This window comes from Mesocricetus auratus, unplaced genomic scaffold (genome assembly GCF_017639785.1).
Source record: "Mesocricetus auratus isolate SY011 unplaced genomic scaffold, BCM_Maur_2.0 Super-Scaffold_100676, whole genome shotgun sequence".
NCBI lineage: Eukaryota > Metazoa > Chordata > Mammalia > Rodentia > Cricetidae > Mesocricetus > Mesocricetus auratus.
This window is the reverse complement of record NW_024429266.1, coordinates 56,234,874-56,251,722: the sequence shown is the minus strand read 5'-3', so window position 1 is coordinate 56,251,722 and position 16,849 is coordinate 56,234,874. Positions and strand designations below refer to the sequence as shown.

Here is a 16,849-nt window from a genome sequence, read left to right as displayed (position 1 = left end):
AAAAAGCACCAAATAAACAGCTGTCTTAATGTGACATGTCAGTGTCCCTGGAACCTTTATAGTCATTAGTTTTCATTTCAAAAAACAATGCATAGCAGTGGTGGTGGGTTGGCACCCAGGGCCCTGGATTCCATCATCAAACAAGCACATATTTGCACCAGAGTGGTATACATCTTAGTTGCTGGAATTGTGGTACCCTTATACATTGTACCCTTGTGCCCTGCAGGACTGGTTTGTCCCCCTTCCAGACATCCTATCCTCAGAACAAGGGAGAGAAAGGTAGGGCTCCCAGCCAGAAGCTGTTCTCTTGCCTGGCCAGAACAGAGGGAGGGTGGGGATGGGGGGGGGTGGGAAGGAAGGGTGCAGAGGCCTTTGGCTAGGAGCCTCTCGTCTAACAGCTTCCAGCTGCTACCACACCCACTAGACTTCCGGCTAGGGAGTGGTGTTTGGATGGCCTTTTCCCCTCTTCACGTCAAATGTGCGATCTAATTAGAACCCTGGGTCCCCCAGTCCTCCCTGTCTTGATATCACAGCTCCTCTTAGTTGATCCAGCTCCCACCCTGCTAGGTCTTTTGCTGTTTGTACCAGAGCTCGTGGGGTGTTGTCCCTTTCTTTCCCTGGAACGTCTACCCAAGGCCGAGTGAGCACAAGATGTGGGTCTGCATTCCCCAGGCCTCTGCGAGCCCAGCCAGGGTAGAGGGACACAGCCTTGCTGAGGACAGGTCCTGTGGCTAGGAGGAAGGCTGCAGTTGGAAAGACCCCAAGGTAGGTTGTGTCATCCAAGTCCCTTAAGCTCTCAGAGCTCTGGAGTCATGCTTGCCCATTTGTTCCTTATTATGGTGTATGTGTATGAAGTGTGAGTGCTGATGATTGTGTGGAGGTCACAGGGCATCTCGATGGAGTTGGTTCTCCTTCCACCTTTACCTGGGTTCCAGGGATCGAACTTAGGTTGTCAAGCTTGTACAGCCGGTGCCTTTACCCAAGGAGCCATCTCACTGGCCCCTTATTTCTGTGTTCATTTAGATTAGAGTTGATAGAACTTTTCCTGACAGCCTCATGGATCATAAAAGAATCAAATGAAATGAAATCATGGTGGATGTCTGCTGAATCATAAGGTTGTATGTTTGACTTTCCTCTTTTGTCATAAACAGTGCTCTTTTATTTTTATGTGCACTGTATTTGGGCTTGCCTGAATTAATTGCTGCAAAGCCATGAGAAAACACAGGCTGATAAGGACCCCTGTTCATCCCTGCTGCTCAGAGCCACTTCCAAATGAGGGAAGAGGCCACTAGGAAAGGAAGGCTGGATCCTGCGTACCCATCTCTGAGCTCCATCCACACCTAAAACATGAAGCATATAAAAGGAAGAAGTTTTGTCTTGTCTTTTCAAGTGAAGGCTTTTCTTTTTTATAATTTTACTGAGTTATAATTGACATACAATGGCATAGATTTAGAGGCTAATACAATATTTTGTGAGATCTTTTTGTTTTATTTTATTTTGGGGGATACAGTTTCACTATGTAGCCCAGGCTGGCCCCAAATTTGTGATCTTCCTGCCACAATTAAGATAATAAGGGCCTGAGGATATGATTCGGTGCAAGGCCTTAGGTAGGCTCAGTCTGTGGTTCAGCCACAGGGAAAAAAAAAGTTCCCATCACTCCCTCAAATTGCTTCCGGCCTCATTTGTAATCCTTGCCCCACCCCATCCTCGGGCCACACTGGGTTTTTTCTGCCACTCTAGATTAGCTTGCAATTCTGAAGGTATTTTATCATAGAATCTTACAGTGTGTACTGTCTTTTGGAAGGTCTGCTGGCTCTTTCACTCAGCGTAATTATTTTGAGCTCCATCTAATTCGTTTCATTGCCTACATTAGTAATTTATTCCCTTGCTGAATGGCATCCTTTCCAGGGGACTCATGTGCTCACAGGTTTGTGGGTGACTGTTTTCAGCTTGAAGCTGTTCGTAGAAGTGTGCTGTGAACATTGGCCTATGTGCCTTTGTGTAGACACAGGTTGTAATTTCCTAAATATGGAGGAGTAGGATGGATGGACTCCATGGTTCCTGCATCTTTAATTCTTCAGGAAGCCGCTTGCTCTCCCCTAGTTAGATGCACCATCCCTTATCAGTACCTTTCCATGCTGGACCACACTGGGCCAGTCTTTCAAATATAGTTGTTCTAAAACTACTCCCACTCCCACACATTGGGCGTGTGCATGGCATCTCATGGATGTTTTGATTTGCACTTCCTGTCTCCTTTGCTGATGTTTTGCTGTCTCCATGTAAGTGTGCGCTATGTAAGTGTTCTTGTGGAAGTCTCATGACAGCTCTGTGTTTGAGGGACTCTTTACTGGCCTTTTGTTTTTGGAACAATGTCTTTTTAAGAGCAACATCTTTTATTTGAAGAAGTTCATTTTATTGAGTTTTCTTAGACAACCCCTTAGTCACTGAGATTTTTCTTTCATGTTTTCTTCTAGAAATGTACTTTTAGTTCCTGTTCTTAGGCCTGTGGTCTGTTTTAAGTTGCCTAAAGATCTGGTTGAGTAGAGGGTTCGCTTTTTAATAGACGTGTTTGTGTGTGTGTGTGTGTGTGTGTGTGTGTGTGTGTGTGTGTGTGTGTGTGTATGTGCCTATGTCTAGTACCTTTGGAGGTCAGAAGGGGCCATCAGATCCCAAGGAACTAGAGTTTCAGATGGTTAGGAGAAACCATGTGGGTGCTGGGAATTGAACCCTGGTCCTCTGTAAGAGCAGCCAGTACCCTTAACCACTGAGCCATCTCTCCAGCCCCATGAGGGTTCTTTTTAGGTGGTAGTTATTTGTTTGGAATATGGATCTATGGTTTGTCCAGCACAATGTATTGAAATCATCTTTATATCTTGGTCAAAATCAATTAATCACAAATGGAGAGGTCCATTTATCCGGGAGGGGTAGGAGCGGGAGGTACAGTACAAGGAGGGAAGGGAGAATCCTAAGACTGCCTGTCTGGGGATGCCTCTCTGCTGACTCCCTGCAGGTCTTCCTTGCCCTTGGGACCAAAGGCCTACAGGAGCCCCCTTCCTTTCTCTTTCCTCATCGACATTAGCTCTCTGGCTGATCCCAGCAGGGAAAGGAGGCTGGAGGGAGGACCAGCCAGGCTCCTCTGTCCCTAAATAACTCCACTTTTCTTGCTCCATCTTGCATCTCCCCATCTCCTTCAACTATTAGAATCTTTTCCAAGTATATCCCTCTGGCCCTATGCCCAAAGGACTCTTGGTGACAATAATTTCTTTTTTTTCCCATTTATTTATATACGTATGTTTATAGCACTACCACCTTGTCTTGATTACTGAGGCTTTATTCTTGGTCTAAGTACCCACACTAATAACTTCTCTTCTTCTGCGGTAGTACCGGGGCCTTCCTCATGGTAGGCTGGCACTCGACCAGGAAGCTGCACCCTCAGCCCTGCCGCCTTCTTCCACCTGCTTTCACCCCTTCTCAGACCTATTATGTAGCCAAAGATGACCTTGAGCTCCTCATCTTCCTGCCTCCCCTGTCCTCACCCCCCAGTGCTGGTATTACAGGCTTGCACCACTTAGTGCTAGGGATCAAACCCAGGGCTTATGTGTGCTAGGCAAGCATTCTGCCTGCTGAGCTACACTTGAAGCCGCAGACTTTGGTTCCAGACAAGATCTCATTTGGTTCAGGCTGGCCCAAAACTTGGGATCCTCCCACCTTTGCCTCCTGGGTGTTAGGATCTAGTCTTCTTTTACAAAGTTTTTTTGGTTAAAACGTTCTAAGTCTTTTTCAATGCCAATTTTAGATTTTGTCTTGGTTTATATAAAGAACTTGCAGAGATTTTGAGTGGGATTGTGTTGAATCTATAGTAAAATATTGGAAGAATATTGCCCACTGATCTAGGAAAACAATCTCATTTGTTTATTTATTTATTTATTTATTTATTTATAGGCAGGGTTTCTCTGTGTAATAATCCTTGCTATCCTGGAACTTGTTCTGTCGACCAGGCTGGCCTCAAGCTCACTCTGCCTGCCTCTGGAGTGCTGGATTAAAGAAGTGCACCACCTCTGCCCAGAATCTCTCCTTTAGATATTAGTCTATTCCTCTCAGTAGTGTTTTGTGCTCTTCAGCACATAGATTTTTTTGCATCTCTTGTCAAGCTTAGCCTTAAGCATTTAGCATTTTCCCCACTGTTATAAGTGGTGTTTTCATTGCTTATTGCTAGTATGTGGAAATAGAACTAATTTATCCAGAGCCTGTCCCCACCCCACTCCAACCTCAGTTCCACCCAAGGTGCTGGATATCAGCCTGATACCAGAAGCTATTAAACTGCCCTTTGAAGCACCCGCATCTTGCTGTGTTTTAAATCTTTTCAGGAGTGGCCCTGAGGCAGCCATGAAGGTAAAGTTTGAGGAGGAATGGTGTCATAGTCAGTTCTAACCCTGCCCAGATCTCTGGCATGTTCTTGAGGGCAAACAGAGTAGATGTGAATGTAGTGTGTAGCCCCTTTAAGAAGCCAGGGTAAGCTAGCCTCCAGGGCGACTGGGAAGGCATTACCAAAGATAAGATAAGGCCCCCTGGTTGTTTTGAATGAGGGTCCTGAGCCACAGTGGCTGGCCTACTGATAGGCAAACAGGAACCATGGTGATAAGAAAAGTGCCAGTTACTAAAGCTGGCTGACTGAGGTTCCCAGCCAGTCACCCATCTGGGGCTGTAAGGGAGAGGGGTGCCAACTGCTGGTGTGGTAGAGGGCACTTTGTATTCTACTATCCCATGGTATTTTATTTATGCTCACAGCAAAAAAACCTCAAGTAGGCTTTACCTAGAGGTGCTCTGCCCCAGAGGCTATAAATGTTCAGTCAGTGTTTGTCCATTGCATTTGTTGTTCTCTGGGGAGATGCTCTGACACCTGCCTCAGCCGCAAGGCAGAGTTAGAGACTACCTGATTTCTTCCTTAAAATAGGAAAGCCCTGGCAAGGACTCGCCCTGACAAGCTGACAAGCGGCAAGTACACACGGAGCTGCTCATTTATGCATATCTGCATAGATTTGCATGTATCCTACGTGGAGACACTTCGATGCTTTGGAGTTCCTTAGATCAGTTACCTATTTTTAAAGAGAAAAAGCGGGATTTTTGTTTCTACCCAAACCTGCCCAGCTGTCACCTGCATGTTCCAAAGATGTATAAATGCTGCCTGCAACCTTAGGATATAAAGAATATCTGAGCTCACACAGTCATTTGCCTGCTGGTGTTTCACCTTCTGAGTGTATCCCAGTTCACCTCTCCAAACTCCTGAGTAGGGCAGAGAAATGAGGAGGAGAGGAAGAGGAAGAGGAGGAGGAGGAAGAACACTTTAGGTTAGCAGCAGGTGTTTAGTCCCCCAGGGTTATGTACTTAGACCAGCTTAGAGGCGTCCTGGGGTCTGAGTTGGCCTTCTCTCTGCCTCTGTCCCAGGGCTATGGATACTATGACTACTTTTGTCTGCACACCCTCCTCCAGGAATAAATAAAAATATCATTCCTTCCCCGGATCCTGGCTTCTCTATTGGCCTGCCTGGCAAATATTTCATAATGTGGGCTCATCCAATTGGGCATCGTGCCAGAGTTGTGCGCCTCAGGTTGTGGGCGTGCTCCAATTAGGTGAGGAGGTCTGGGTGGGACTAAAGGCTGGCTTCCCACATGGGAGGCAGCAGCATTATGAAGGTAGACGGTAGCAAGCGAACAGTTGCTGTTGGCTCGGAGCTAGGCAAAGGGGACGGGACAGTCCACCGGCTGGATTTTGGCAGCCCAGCACTGAAGGGGTTAAAGTCCATCAGCATGTGTGGCTGTTAATGATTGCTTCCCACAGGGACCTGCTGAGTATTAAAGGGAAACCTTTTCCTATTCCTGAGTGTGAGAGGAGGCCGAGTTAGACGCAGCAGAGAGACTAGGGAGCACAGCCCAGCTGGTGAGTAAGTGGCTCTTGGTTTGGTGTGCGTTTGTCTGTGTGGCTCTGGAGCAGGTGAGGGAGCCCTCGCTGCTTCTCTTCATCAGCCAGAGGGGTCTTTTGTCACATCAGAAACACATTTTCAGTGGGGGTCAGACTTCAGGCTCACCCCTTTTTATGAGAAGTCTTCAGAATGGTTCTCAGCGAAGGGGAGATCCTCAGCCCTGCTGGCTCGCCTGTCCTGGGAAGGAAACAAGGGTTTCATGTAGCCACCCGTGCACAAAGCCCAGCGGCTCTTCCTTCCATCACCCCTCTCTGAGCCATTGTCTCCAGAGAGGGGCTAGGAGCTCGGAGCAGAGCAGGCTCGCAGGGACACAGCCATGGCAGATGGGGACAGGACGCTTGTAAAGGGTATGCTGTGGGAGAGAGCAGGTGGGGCAGACTGGAGGCAGGGTTGGTCACTCGTTAGAAAGACCAAGTTGTCATTTGGGAGCAGTGAGAGAGAGAGAGAGAGAGACAGAGAGACAGAGAGACAGAGAGACAGAGAGACAGAGAGACAGAGAGACAGAGAGAGAGACAGAGACAGAGACAGAGACAGAGATTGCTTTTGGGTTTGGTGTCCTCACCCCTCAACTTCCTTTTAGAGGGGTGTCCCCTCACCCCCATTGCACTTGTGCTCTTTGACACCTTCTGGAATGTGATTAGGAGGATGGACAAAAGTTCTTGGACATGTGGGAGGCAATGGGTGCGCTGCCTGCTCAGCATACTGTGTGCGCATGCTGTGTGTGTACCCGTGTGTATGTGTGTGTATGTGTGTGTGTGTGTACATATGTGAGTGGTGGTACTCTTATATGGTCATATGACTTTAAAAGGAATTGTCATCAAAGAAGAAATGTTGACACCCCACCCCCCTTTGCTAAGAGCTCCTTTGTTTCCCTTGTCTCTCTTGGGAGGAAGATGATTAGATGACATAATGGTTATGTGAGCCCCACCTGCACAGGGGCCGTCTGGAACAGGGCACTTGCCATGCTGGTCTTGAATGCGGATCTGAGAGACGGTAAACTCAGCCCTTCGTGGCTTTGCTGCAATGCTTCCTTCTGGTGGGGTTTCCAGGAGGCAAACAGAAACCAGGACAATAAGAGGGAGGTGCTGGCCACTGGACCCAGGAGGCCAAGAGCAGAAGGAGCCAAGTTTCTGGGCAGGTGAGGCCAAGAAAGAAGGGGAAGTAGAACCTCGGGGAGGAATGGACAGACAGGCCCTGTGTGTCTTGTGTTCGGACTGTCAGCCACAAATGCAGTCAGCCTTTATCTAACACTCTCAGGGGGACTTCAGGGGACCTGCCGTTCTCAGTGGGGTGGATGTCACCTGTGGGCTTGCTACACATGCTCAGCCGCCCTCTTATTTGCCTTCTGTACTTGAGCTGTGAACCAGAGACTTGGGTTTTTATTTTTGCAGCAGCAGAGTTGCTCCAACAGGTAGGTGTGGGGAGACCCATCTGTTATTCAGGTGTCACTGACACGCTGACATCTGTCTTGACTGGGAAGCACTGGAAAGTGGCCTGGGCACTATTCCTGGGAGCCCTCATCTTCCTCTGAGACCGTTTCCCTCCCCCTCCCTGGCACCTGCTTCCTATGCTCTTTGTTTTTGAATAGATTGCAGGTTGCATCACTGGTGACTCTCTGGGCTCCAAGTCTGGATGGGAGTAGGGGTAGGGGCGGGAGGTGCAAGGTGGGAAGGGAGAATCCTAAGACTGCCTGTCTGGGGATGCCTCTCTGCTGACTCCCTGCAGGTCTTCCTTGCCCTTGGGACCAAAGGCCTACAGGAGGCCCCTTCCTTTCTCTTTCCCCATCGACATTAGCTGGAGGCTCTGGCTGATCCCAGCAGGAAAAGGAGGCTGGAGGGAGGACCAGCCAGGCTCCTCTGTCCCTAGATAACTCCACTTTTTCTTGCTCCATCTTGCATCTCCCCATCTCCTTCAACTATTAGAATCTTTTCCAAGTATATCCCTCTGGCCCTATGCCAAAAGGACTCTTGGTGACAATAATTTTAGACTGTGGAGTCTTAATACATTGCTTTAAAAGCCAATGGATCATTAAAATTCAATGTTGTTAGACTTTTTTTTTAAAGACAGGGTCTCACTATGTAAACCAGGCTGTCCTGCAATTCACTATGTAGACCAGGCTGGCCTTAAACTCACTGAGAACCTCCTGCCCCACCTCTGCTGAGATTAAAGCTATGCCAGCTTTGATTGAATTTTGGAATATGTCATTTGATTTTTTTGATAGGATTTCTGTTCCAGGCTGGTCATGAATTCTTGATCCTTCTGCTCCCAGCTCCCAAGTGCTGGGATGACAGGTGTGCATGTCCCACTATGCCCAGCCTTGATTTTTAATTTTCTGTTGTGGTTAGGGGCAAATTTTCCATTCTTGTTGGTATAGTTTAGGACTGTAACAGCCCTGTGTTTCTGAGGATTCTGAGCTCATATCCATTGCTAGGAGGATAAAGTGGTTTGGAGTTGTCTCATATAATCCAGAAATGTTAGTGACTTAGAGGACTAGACCAGTGCTGTCTAGAAGGAAGTTCTACTGTGATGAAATGGTCCATGACTATTCCATCTAGTATTGCTGCCTCCATGGCTAATAAGTCTCAGTGAAATGTGGCTAGTCTGAGGCATTGAAATATTAACGTTTTTAAAACTTAACAAAAATCTGAGCACGACTAGTGACCATCAGACAGGATGGTACAGATGTAAGATGCTATGGTAACTATCTTGCCTGATGGTACAGATGTGGGATGCTGTATCAAGTTTTCTTGTCAGACTATCTTTGGATCACCAGCCCCCAAATATTGACACAGAGACTTCTTATTAATTATGGCTTATAGCTTAGGCTTGTTCCTAACTGATTCTTATAGCCTAAATTAACCCATTTACACATTTTTATTTAACTATGTCCTGTCACGTAGCTCATAGCCATTACCTCTTCTCTTTCATGTCCTGCCTCCTCTGTGTCTGGCTGGCCACCCCGCCTTTTTTTCCTCCCAGCATTCCTCTCTGCCTGGAAGTCCCACCTCTACCTCCTGGCTAGCTATTGGCCATTTAGCTTTTTATTACACCAACTACAGCAATACATCTTCACACAGTGTACAAACATCCCACAAAAGGATGCTGTAGGGACCTTCAGACCAGATGGTACAGATGTGGGGTACTGCTTCCTTTATTCACGTTGTCACACCACCCACTAACTGAGAAGCTGCTATGGACAAGCTCCCTCTCTCCAAAGTGCGTTAACTACACAATCTTATTTAGTCCTCCCAGCAGCCCTGGTATTGCTCTGTGTTACAGAATGACAAACTGAAACCCAGAGCTGCAAAGTGGGTTAGTCAGTTTGAAGTCACATGAGTGTTGTTTGGCTCACAGGGGCCCTCCTGGGTGCAGGCATTCTGGCTGGTTCCAGGACTGAACCTTGTTCCAGCTCTTCCTGGGACTTCCTCACATCAGTGAGACAGAGAGATACTTCAACCCTTGGCAAGCTGCCAAGGGGCATAGGAAGTCCCAAACCCCTCTCTCCTTGCAGAAAGAGGCAGTCAGAACTTCCCACCACCCGTCTGCATGCCACCTTCCCCTACCACTCCCAGTCTCCTCAGCGAGGTCTCACAGCCTAACTGGTGAGGGAGAACGCCAGCTACAACTTCACCATCCTCTACCTGCCTTGGCATCTGGTCCTCATGCACCATCAAGTAGGAGGCTCCTCCCTCCAGGAGCAGCTGCCTAGGCTCCTGCCTGCTGGTTCTAGGAGACTTATGACTGTGTAATCTTCCCTTAGTCAAAGTCTCAGCTTCATGACCAGTCAGAGCTCGCTGGCCAAGAGAAGGAGTAAGAAATGTGTGGGATGCTGAACAATCCTGCCACCCTTCAGCATCCCAGATCTGTGCAGGAGGTGAGGATTGGGCACAGCCCTACAGACTCAGGCTGTGGACAGTGATTAGGTGGATGTTCTAACTTACCCCTGCACCCAGGCATCATCGCCCCACCCCATACCACGCATTGTCTCCAGACCTGTAGCTGGCAGGTATTAGCAGTGAGGGGTTTGCGGCTTTCGTTGCTGTGTTCTTGGAGCCTTGTGAAGCCAGAGTCTCGCACTGAACTGTGCAGCTCCTCATCCTGGGGAATGAAGACTGCAGAGAGGTTGACAATAGGGCCTAGGGAAACCCAAGGAGGCTGCTGCTACTGTGGCCAGGACTGTAAACCTCCTGACTCTGCCCCAAGCCTTACCTACCTCAGTCCAGGGTAGGGACCAAACAGCAGGGAGTTTCATTTTCTTTGTTCCATACCCAATTTATAGTAGTGCAGCCTATATTTCCTCTGCTATCTGATCTGGTGGGAAGTTTAAGCAGCCTGTGGAACAAGGCATCACTCACTACTATTGTTTTATTGTAAAAATGAGGAAATGGCACCGAACAGCTTGACAACCTCAAATTGCTGGATGGAGAATAAGAAGGCATGGATGTTTCTGAGGGTGTGGAGGCAAGACTGTCAGTGTGGCTGGTTACTGTCCAAACACTCACTGTAAAATTCCTTCCCATGGGACAGGCTGGGCGGGGATGCTGATCCCTGTGGGACATCAGAATCATATCTGCTGAGTTAGGAATGAAGAAATAGAGTTTGGGTGACCTTCAGTAGCCCCGGAAGCAGAAGCATATGGCCCTCGGCCTCTGAAGGGCAAGAGATTGGGATTCAACCCAGAGGAAGAAGTCCAGTTAATGATTGCTCTGCCCTGTCACCCCTGGGAATCCTGCTGACTGTTTGGAAAAGGCACCCTGGAGACCAAGGGAAAAAAAAAGGGAGACAGGAAGAGAGGGAAGGGAAGGGAGGAAGCTGGGGTAAGGGGACTGAACCTGCCTTCCCCTGCCATTACCTGGCTTGGCTTGTGAGGCTGGCCAGGGGGGAGGAAAGTGAGGACTTGGGGTTGCATTTTTCTCCTTGTCTCAAAGCAACCACAGTACAGCAGGGGGACGGTGAGAACGAGCTCGGCTGCCTCCACCACTGGAATAGTGAACTACATCGTTGCCCAGAGAGGATGCTGGCCTGGTGTTGTAGCAGGGCCTGTGGCCAGGTCTAACCTCCTGGGCTCTATGTTATGGAGAGGTAGCCAGGTCCCAGGCACTGGCCAGAAAAGCTAGCTTGACCCTAGAGAGGTGTGACAAACAGCTCTTCACTTGCTAACAGCAAGAAATTACACATCACCTACCCAGGTTACTGCCATTTTTCAAAAGACTGCTAGACTCCCACAACGTAAAATAACTAATAAGACAAGATAATTTGAGGTATATAGGGTAGGAGAGTTGCATGAGTTTGCCTATGTAATCTCTTTCCACCCTAACTGGAGTATGTTCTGTTTTGTGCCCTGGGCTGTCCCCTCTTCTGTGGTAGGAATAAGCTGACCTTGCCACAAGACAGGAGGGCAGCTGCATGGGCTGGGAGGGAGTGGAGGGAGCACACCCAGGGTCCTGACTTATGCTTCCCCAGTGTGTAGCAGCACCCCCTCCCCGGGAACTGAGTCAACTCCCTGTCCTAAGGTAGGGACTGAGTTCAGTGAGCTTCTGTGGCATCCCCTCCCTACTCTGGCCACCACAGCTGGGGAAGCTACTACTGACCACTCAGGGTGGAACGGGACTGTTAGACTAGAGAGAAATGGGCAGGAGCAGGTACTGGGTCCTGTCCTCTGAATTCAGTTCAGGGTCCTAGCACGTTAGGGTGTTCCAGACTTGATTGGGAGGACATAGTATTCATACCATATTGGAAATAACAGTAGCATCAAAAGCCAGGATGGAGCAAGCTCAGAAAAGAAAGGAGGCATAAGTGCAAGCCAATGAGAGGAGACAGCTGGAAGCTGTTCCTAGCACTTTGGAGCTAGTATTTTGCTCTGCGGGTGGAGATGGGGAGACAGTTTTGTCTCTATCTAAAAACCTCCAGGAGTGCTGCCTGGGCCCTGATCTCTCCATTTGGTTCTCCACCCCGCCCTCTGGGTTTGTGTGCCTTTGGAGCCTATCCTGACACTTGTTCTGTAGACCAAGCTGGCCTCGAACTCACAGAGATCCGCCCGCCTCTGCCTCCTGAGTGCTGAGAATAAAGGTGTGTGCTACCACCACCCAGCCCCTTTGGTTTCTTGATGCAGCAGCCATAGGGCTGCTGGGGGAGTGGTTGGCTAGGAAAGTGTTTTCTCCCAAGACAGCCAGGGAGCTTCAGGAATCCAGCAATCTAGAGAGTTGGAGATGTAAACTGAGCTGGTTTTTAATTGGGACAGGATGCTGGGCTAGATAAGGCTCTTTGACAATAATGACGAGACCCAGACGGGGAAGCAGGGCAAGAGCCAAGCTTCCCTTTGTTGGCTGCAGAGCCCTCCCTGCCATCAGTCCCCGCTCCCTGGCTCTCCCGGCCTCTTATGAGCTTCAGTGCTGGTGACAGGCATTCTGAGTGTGGGGAAGCATGGCCGAAGATGATTCTGTCTGCAGAGTCTCAGGGTCTACGGAAATGAAGCTGCGTGGTACGGGGGCAGAAGGAGTGGAGTGTGGAGTGTATTCCTTAGGTTTTCAGTATTCATCACAATGATAGTCTTGCACATCTATCTTGGAAGTGGTGTGTGTGTGTATGCGTGTGTGTGTACACTCGTGTGCGTGTGTGTGCATGTGTGTGTGCGTGCGCACACTCGTGTGCATGCTCATGTACGTGCATGCTTGCTCAGGGCGATGAAGACTTGGTTTTTGCTGCATGGTGCCAGGTGCACACCACATAGAAGATGAGGATGTCTTGAGCCACAGAAGTGCCCTGATAAGGTGGAGGGAACGTGTCTGGACCTTGTGGAAAGCCCGCCCTCACCCTGCCCAAATCCTGAGTGCGGTTCTCTCATCTGTCCTTGGTTCCTCACTCACACTCTTGCGCTCAGCATATTTCTTGATCCTTTTCAAGCACAATGTTTATAGCCACCCTGTGTTGTGCATGAAACATTTCACATTGCAAGTTTGCAGGGATTAATTCACAGAATTAGAAGAGGCCTTGTTTGTTGCCCATGAGCAAACTAAGGGCTAAGCAGGTGAGGTGAGGCCGCACTGCAGACTTGATGTGGCCCACAGTGAAGATGGACCTGCCCAGTTCCCTTTCTGCTCATGGCACTCCCAAGTGAGCGGCTGCCTCGTAGGCCCAGTAGAGAAGTGACCACCTCTTGGACAACTCTGGAAATCAAGGATGCTCTCTCTTCTGCAGCTTAGTCTTTTTCTTCCTGAGTTTCTTACTTTTGGGGGAGTGGAGTCTGAAAGGTCACCTTGGGTCTGGTCTTAGGCATCTGCCCTTAAGAAAGGGAAGCTTTCTGACGTCCCTCAAGGAAGTAAAGAGGAGGAAAGATGGTTAATTCTATCCCTGGTAAATTTTTCCTGCTGCCTTACTTACAGTGAAAACTGTTATTCTGTGCAGGGCAATGGTGAGGAACCCCAGCCAGGCCTTCTGTGTTCTGACCTAACACTGAGGATCTGGGGCTCTCGGTGCACAGGAGTCTGTGCCCTCCATCCCTCTCCCTTGCGATGTCTTCACTCGGTAGCAGAGAAGTAATTTAACTTGAGCAAAGGCTGTGGGAGGCCCCTGAGCTCAGCTTGAAGAGAAGGGGGATATTTTTGCCTCCTAGTGGAAGAAAACTCATTTTCCCAATGCACTCCACCCCCCCCTCCTATTCAGATGAGCTTAATTTTCTTCTCCTCTTAATGAAGATGGATGAAAGCCAAGCTATATATTCAGGGGGAGCCAGTCAGGGAAGCTGAGTGAGGGGGCGCAGGGACAGAAACAGAGCTCCCCTCCCAGGGAGGAAGTAATTAATTGTGAGAGAGAACTAAGATAGGAAAGCCCTTGGTAATAGAATATCAACCTTCAAAATCAGGTGGCTAAAAATGACACCAGAGCACTGGAAGTCTCTTTTATCTGTTCATTTGTACATCCAACAAAACTTTATTGGGTACCCATGATGGGCAGACAGGGAACTCAAGAAGGCATCTGGAGAAGGCTCAGGTAACTGGAGACAGGTTCAGCCCCAGACCTAAGGCCTCCTGTCACCAAGACAAATCAATGACCAAAGCCCCACTAAATGACTGAATATATTGACATTTTGGATTTAGGATTAGCTGTTTAAATATCAGTGGCCCCAGTTACACCTGGCCAATTCGTCTCTTTGTGGGTTAAATAATAATGTTGTCCATTTGTTTTTGTGTTTACTGATCCCATTGTTCCTCTGACCTCAGTCCGAATAATTAGATCAGCCCTGCCCTTTTAGTGTCTACTGTGACATCACAGAGTTGCCATAACAACAGACTATGATGTCAGCACAATGCCCGGGGCTGCAAAAAGAAGCACCTTGGTCAGAAAGGAAGCTGTCGTGTGAAGTGGAAGCCCATAGCAGGCAGAGGAGCTGAGACAGCATCAGAAAGAGCGTCTTGGCTGTTTAAGATGACATTGAGCCTGGGTCCTCCTTTGCTGGAGTCCTTGACAAACCTGCAAGGCTCTTGCGAGGACTGATAGATAAGAGAATAAGCTTGTCTGGAGGCAGGGGGATGAGGAGATGACCTTCAGAAGGCCTTCCAGCCCAAGAATCCTGAAGCACAGAGGCCAGTGAGAAAGAGGAGATTTGACTAGCCTTGACCTATTCGGGGGAATTAGCATCCATGCAAACCTTCCAGCCGAGCAGATCTGACCGTTACCAGCTGGAATCTATCATCTGGCATCTGGGAAGATTTGCCGCAACAGATATACCATGACCCCACCTCGATCCCTGTTCCCTGCCCTCTTCCTCACCAGCCTTGGGAGGAAGGTTTCCTTCCACTTCTGAGTAAAGAAGCTGATCTTTGCCAGCAGCTGGGGCTCCACAAACATCCCGCCCATACCGCTCGGGCTGCATACGCCCAGCTCCTTACCAGCTGGGCAAGCGAGCCGTGCCGCTGGAGAGGGGAGTGTGCCAGGCCGGTTGCACAGCTGCTCCTGTCTGTACAGATGAAAGCTGGGCAGGCTGAGAGGAGGGAATGGAGACTTCTTCAGTTCTCCTCAGCTTCTCAGCAACGGCAACAAATAACAGCCAATGAACCGGAAGCATCCTTTAACCCTCAGAAGGGCTTGGAAGGTTTCTGAGAAGCAAGTTGGTTTGCAGCCCCAGAGCCTGTGCCTGGGCTGGGAGCTGGAGAGGCTGGAGCACCATCTCCCTGCAGGTTGGGCTGGCATGCGCTTCCGTGCAGATGGGAATGCAGCCCATGTTCCTCCGCCCGCCCAGCTGCTCGGTGTCCTTAGCTCAGTGAGGTCGGACTACCTGGAAGCCGTACACCTGCTCCGTGCATACCTCTCTCCATTTCTGCATTTCCTTCTTGAGAACCTGAACTGGGAGGAGGTCCTCTCTTCTCCATTTATTCTGCCTCCGACCCTCTAACAGTAGCATCGCAGGCAAATTCTAGGAGGCCACAGGCCCCCTAGGGCACCTGGACAACCCCTCCCGTTGTCCGCAGGGAGCCCTGTCCCCGTTCTCCAGTGCTAGCACCAGGAGAAAGGGCAGCCCATGGAACCTGCCCCAGCCTGCCCCGCGTCTCTGCCACAGCATTAAGAGTTGGAACCAAGGACTTACTTCTCAGAGGGATGGTAGCAGCAGGGTGGCTGGTGGCTCCTCTGAGGCTGCCGAACTGGGGACTGAGCTTCCAAAAAGATGTTGAAGTTTCGGGCTGATCGACGGGTGAGGTAGGAATTTCCTCTGTGGACCATGAGCCTAGTGAAATCAGAGCAGGCCGAGTTGGTTGCTGATCCTGTTTGAATTCAGGGCTGGGCGGTAAGGGGTCTGCCGGAGAGGACCATGACCTGAGAGGAGAGTAGTTAGGTCAGTGCCTACTGCATTGCAGTGCCTGTGGAGAGAAGGCTATTTTGAAATTGCTACCAGCGGGTGGAACGAGGGCATTGTTTGTAGGATTGCTGGGTAGGAGGCTCAGGCCTGGGAGAGGTGTGCCATGCCCTGGAAAACTGAGCTGGGCAACAGCGGGCTGCTTCTATGTGCGACCGTCTGAACTAATGCCTGGAGGGTGCTCCCAGGAACACAGAGCAGAAGGGGCCTGGAGGGCTAGGGTGGGGGCAGGAAACAGGTAGGCACTCCACACATAGGGCAAAACAGAGAGTTTGGCATTTTAAGAAGCTTCATTGTCCCAGATTGCTGCCCTCAGCCTTGTTGGGAGCCAAAGTCCGAGGACGAGGGTGACAGGCTGGTACTTTTGCTTGCAAAGATTCCCTGTGACCAAATCGAGGGAGCGTCCTTAGAAGACTTAGGAATGGGGAGGCACTAACTGAGGAACTAGAGGGTGGTCACCAATGTGCGGAGTTTAAATTCAGGCCTGGTGGATGCTGGTCAGGTTTTAGGTCCAGGCATCCAAAGAGGCTGAAGCCGTTGCCTGCTGTGCCTCTTTCTCCTGCATGTCTGGGTTTGATCTGAACAACACTGGTTGGGCCGAAAAGAAAGCATCCTTTGATATTATCTTTAGCTTCGGCTGGCATCCTGAGGGCTGGGATGGATCCTGGGGTAGTGAGAGGGTGGAAGGGACCAAGCTAAGCACACTTTGCTGAGGTGCTGGCTGGCCTGAGGTTGACTGGGCAGAACCAGCTCTGTGCTGTGGGAGTACTGAAGTGACTTTAGCAGTCTCTGTCCCCATGCCTGCTCTTAAGGTCAGCTGGGGCCGGTGCTGGGTTTTCTCTTTCTGAAGAGGTGTCAGGGAGGAGGGCCTTTAACTTGTCTCACCCTGTGGACTCGACACTATCACATTCTCGACAAGTGGTCCCCACTTATTAAGCCATTGCTGCCCTGGAAGAGCTCTCTGCTGCATGTCCCCTGAGAGCTCACCCAGGACCTGGCTTGACATCCTGTCAGCCAGA

The 16,849-nt window shown here is 49.6% G+C and overlaps 1 protein-coding gene across 22 annotated transcripts in view; it reads left to right on the top strand.

Annotated features, from left to right (window-relative positions):
* Plekha6 (pleckstrin homology domain containing A6) overlaps nt 1–16,849 on the top strand; it is a 137,397-nt gene that overhangs the window by 75,460 nt on the left and 45,088 nt on the right. The window contains exon 1 of one of the 22 annotated variants that reach the window (XM_021229116.2): nt 481–765. The exons of 19 other annotated variants lie outside the window; for them this stretch is intronic. Coding sequence is in view for 1 of the 3 variants with exons in the window: in XM_021229114.2 (XP_021084773.1) it covers nt 15,642–15,673 (32 nt within the window). In the remaining 2 variants the exon portion in view is untranslated. Of the gene's footprint in view, nt 1–480; nt 766–5,701; nt 5,938–15,534; nt 15,674–16,849 lie in introns of those variants that run through there. 2 more of the 22 variants (XM_040739076.1, XM_021229114.2) reach the window with 2 other exon arrangements.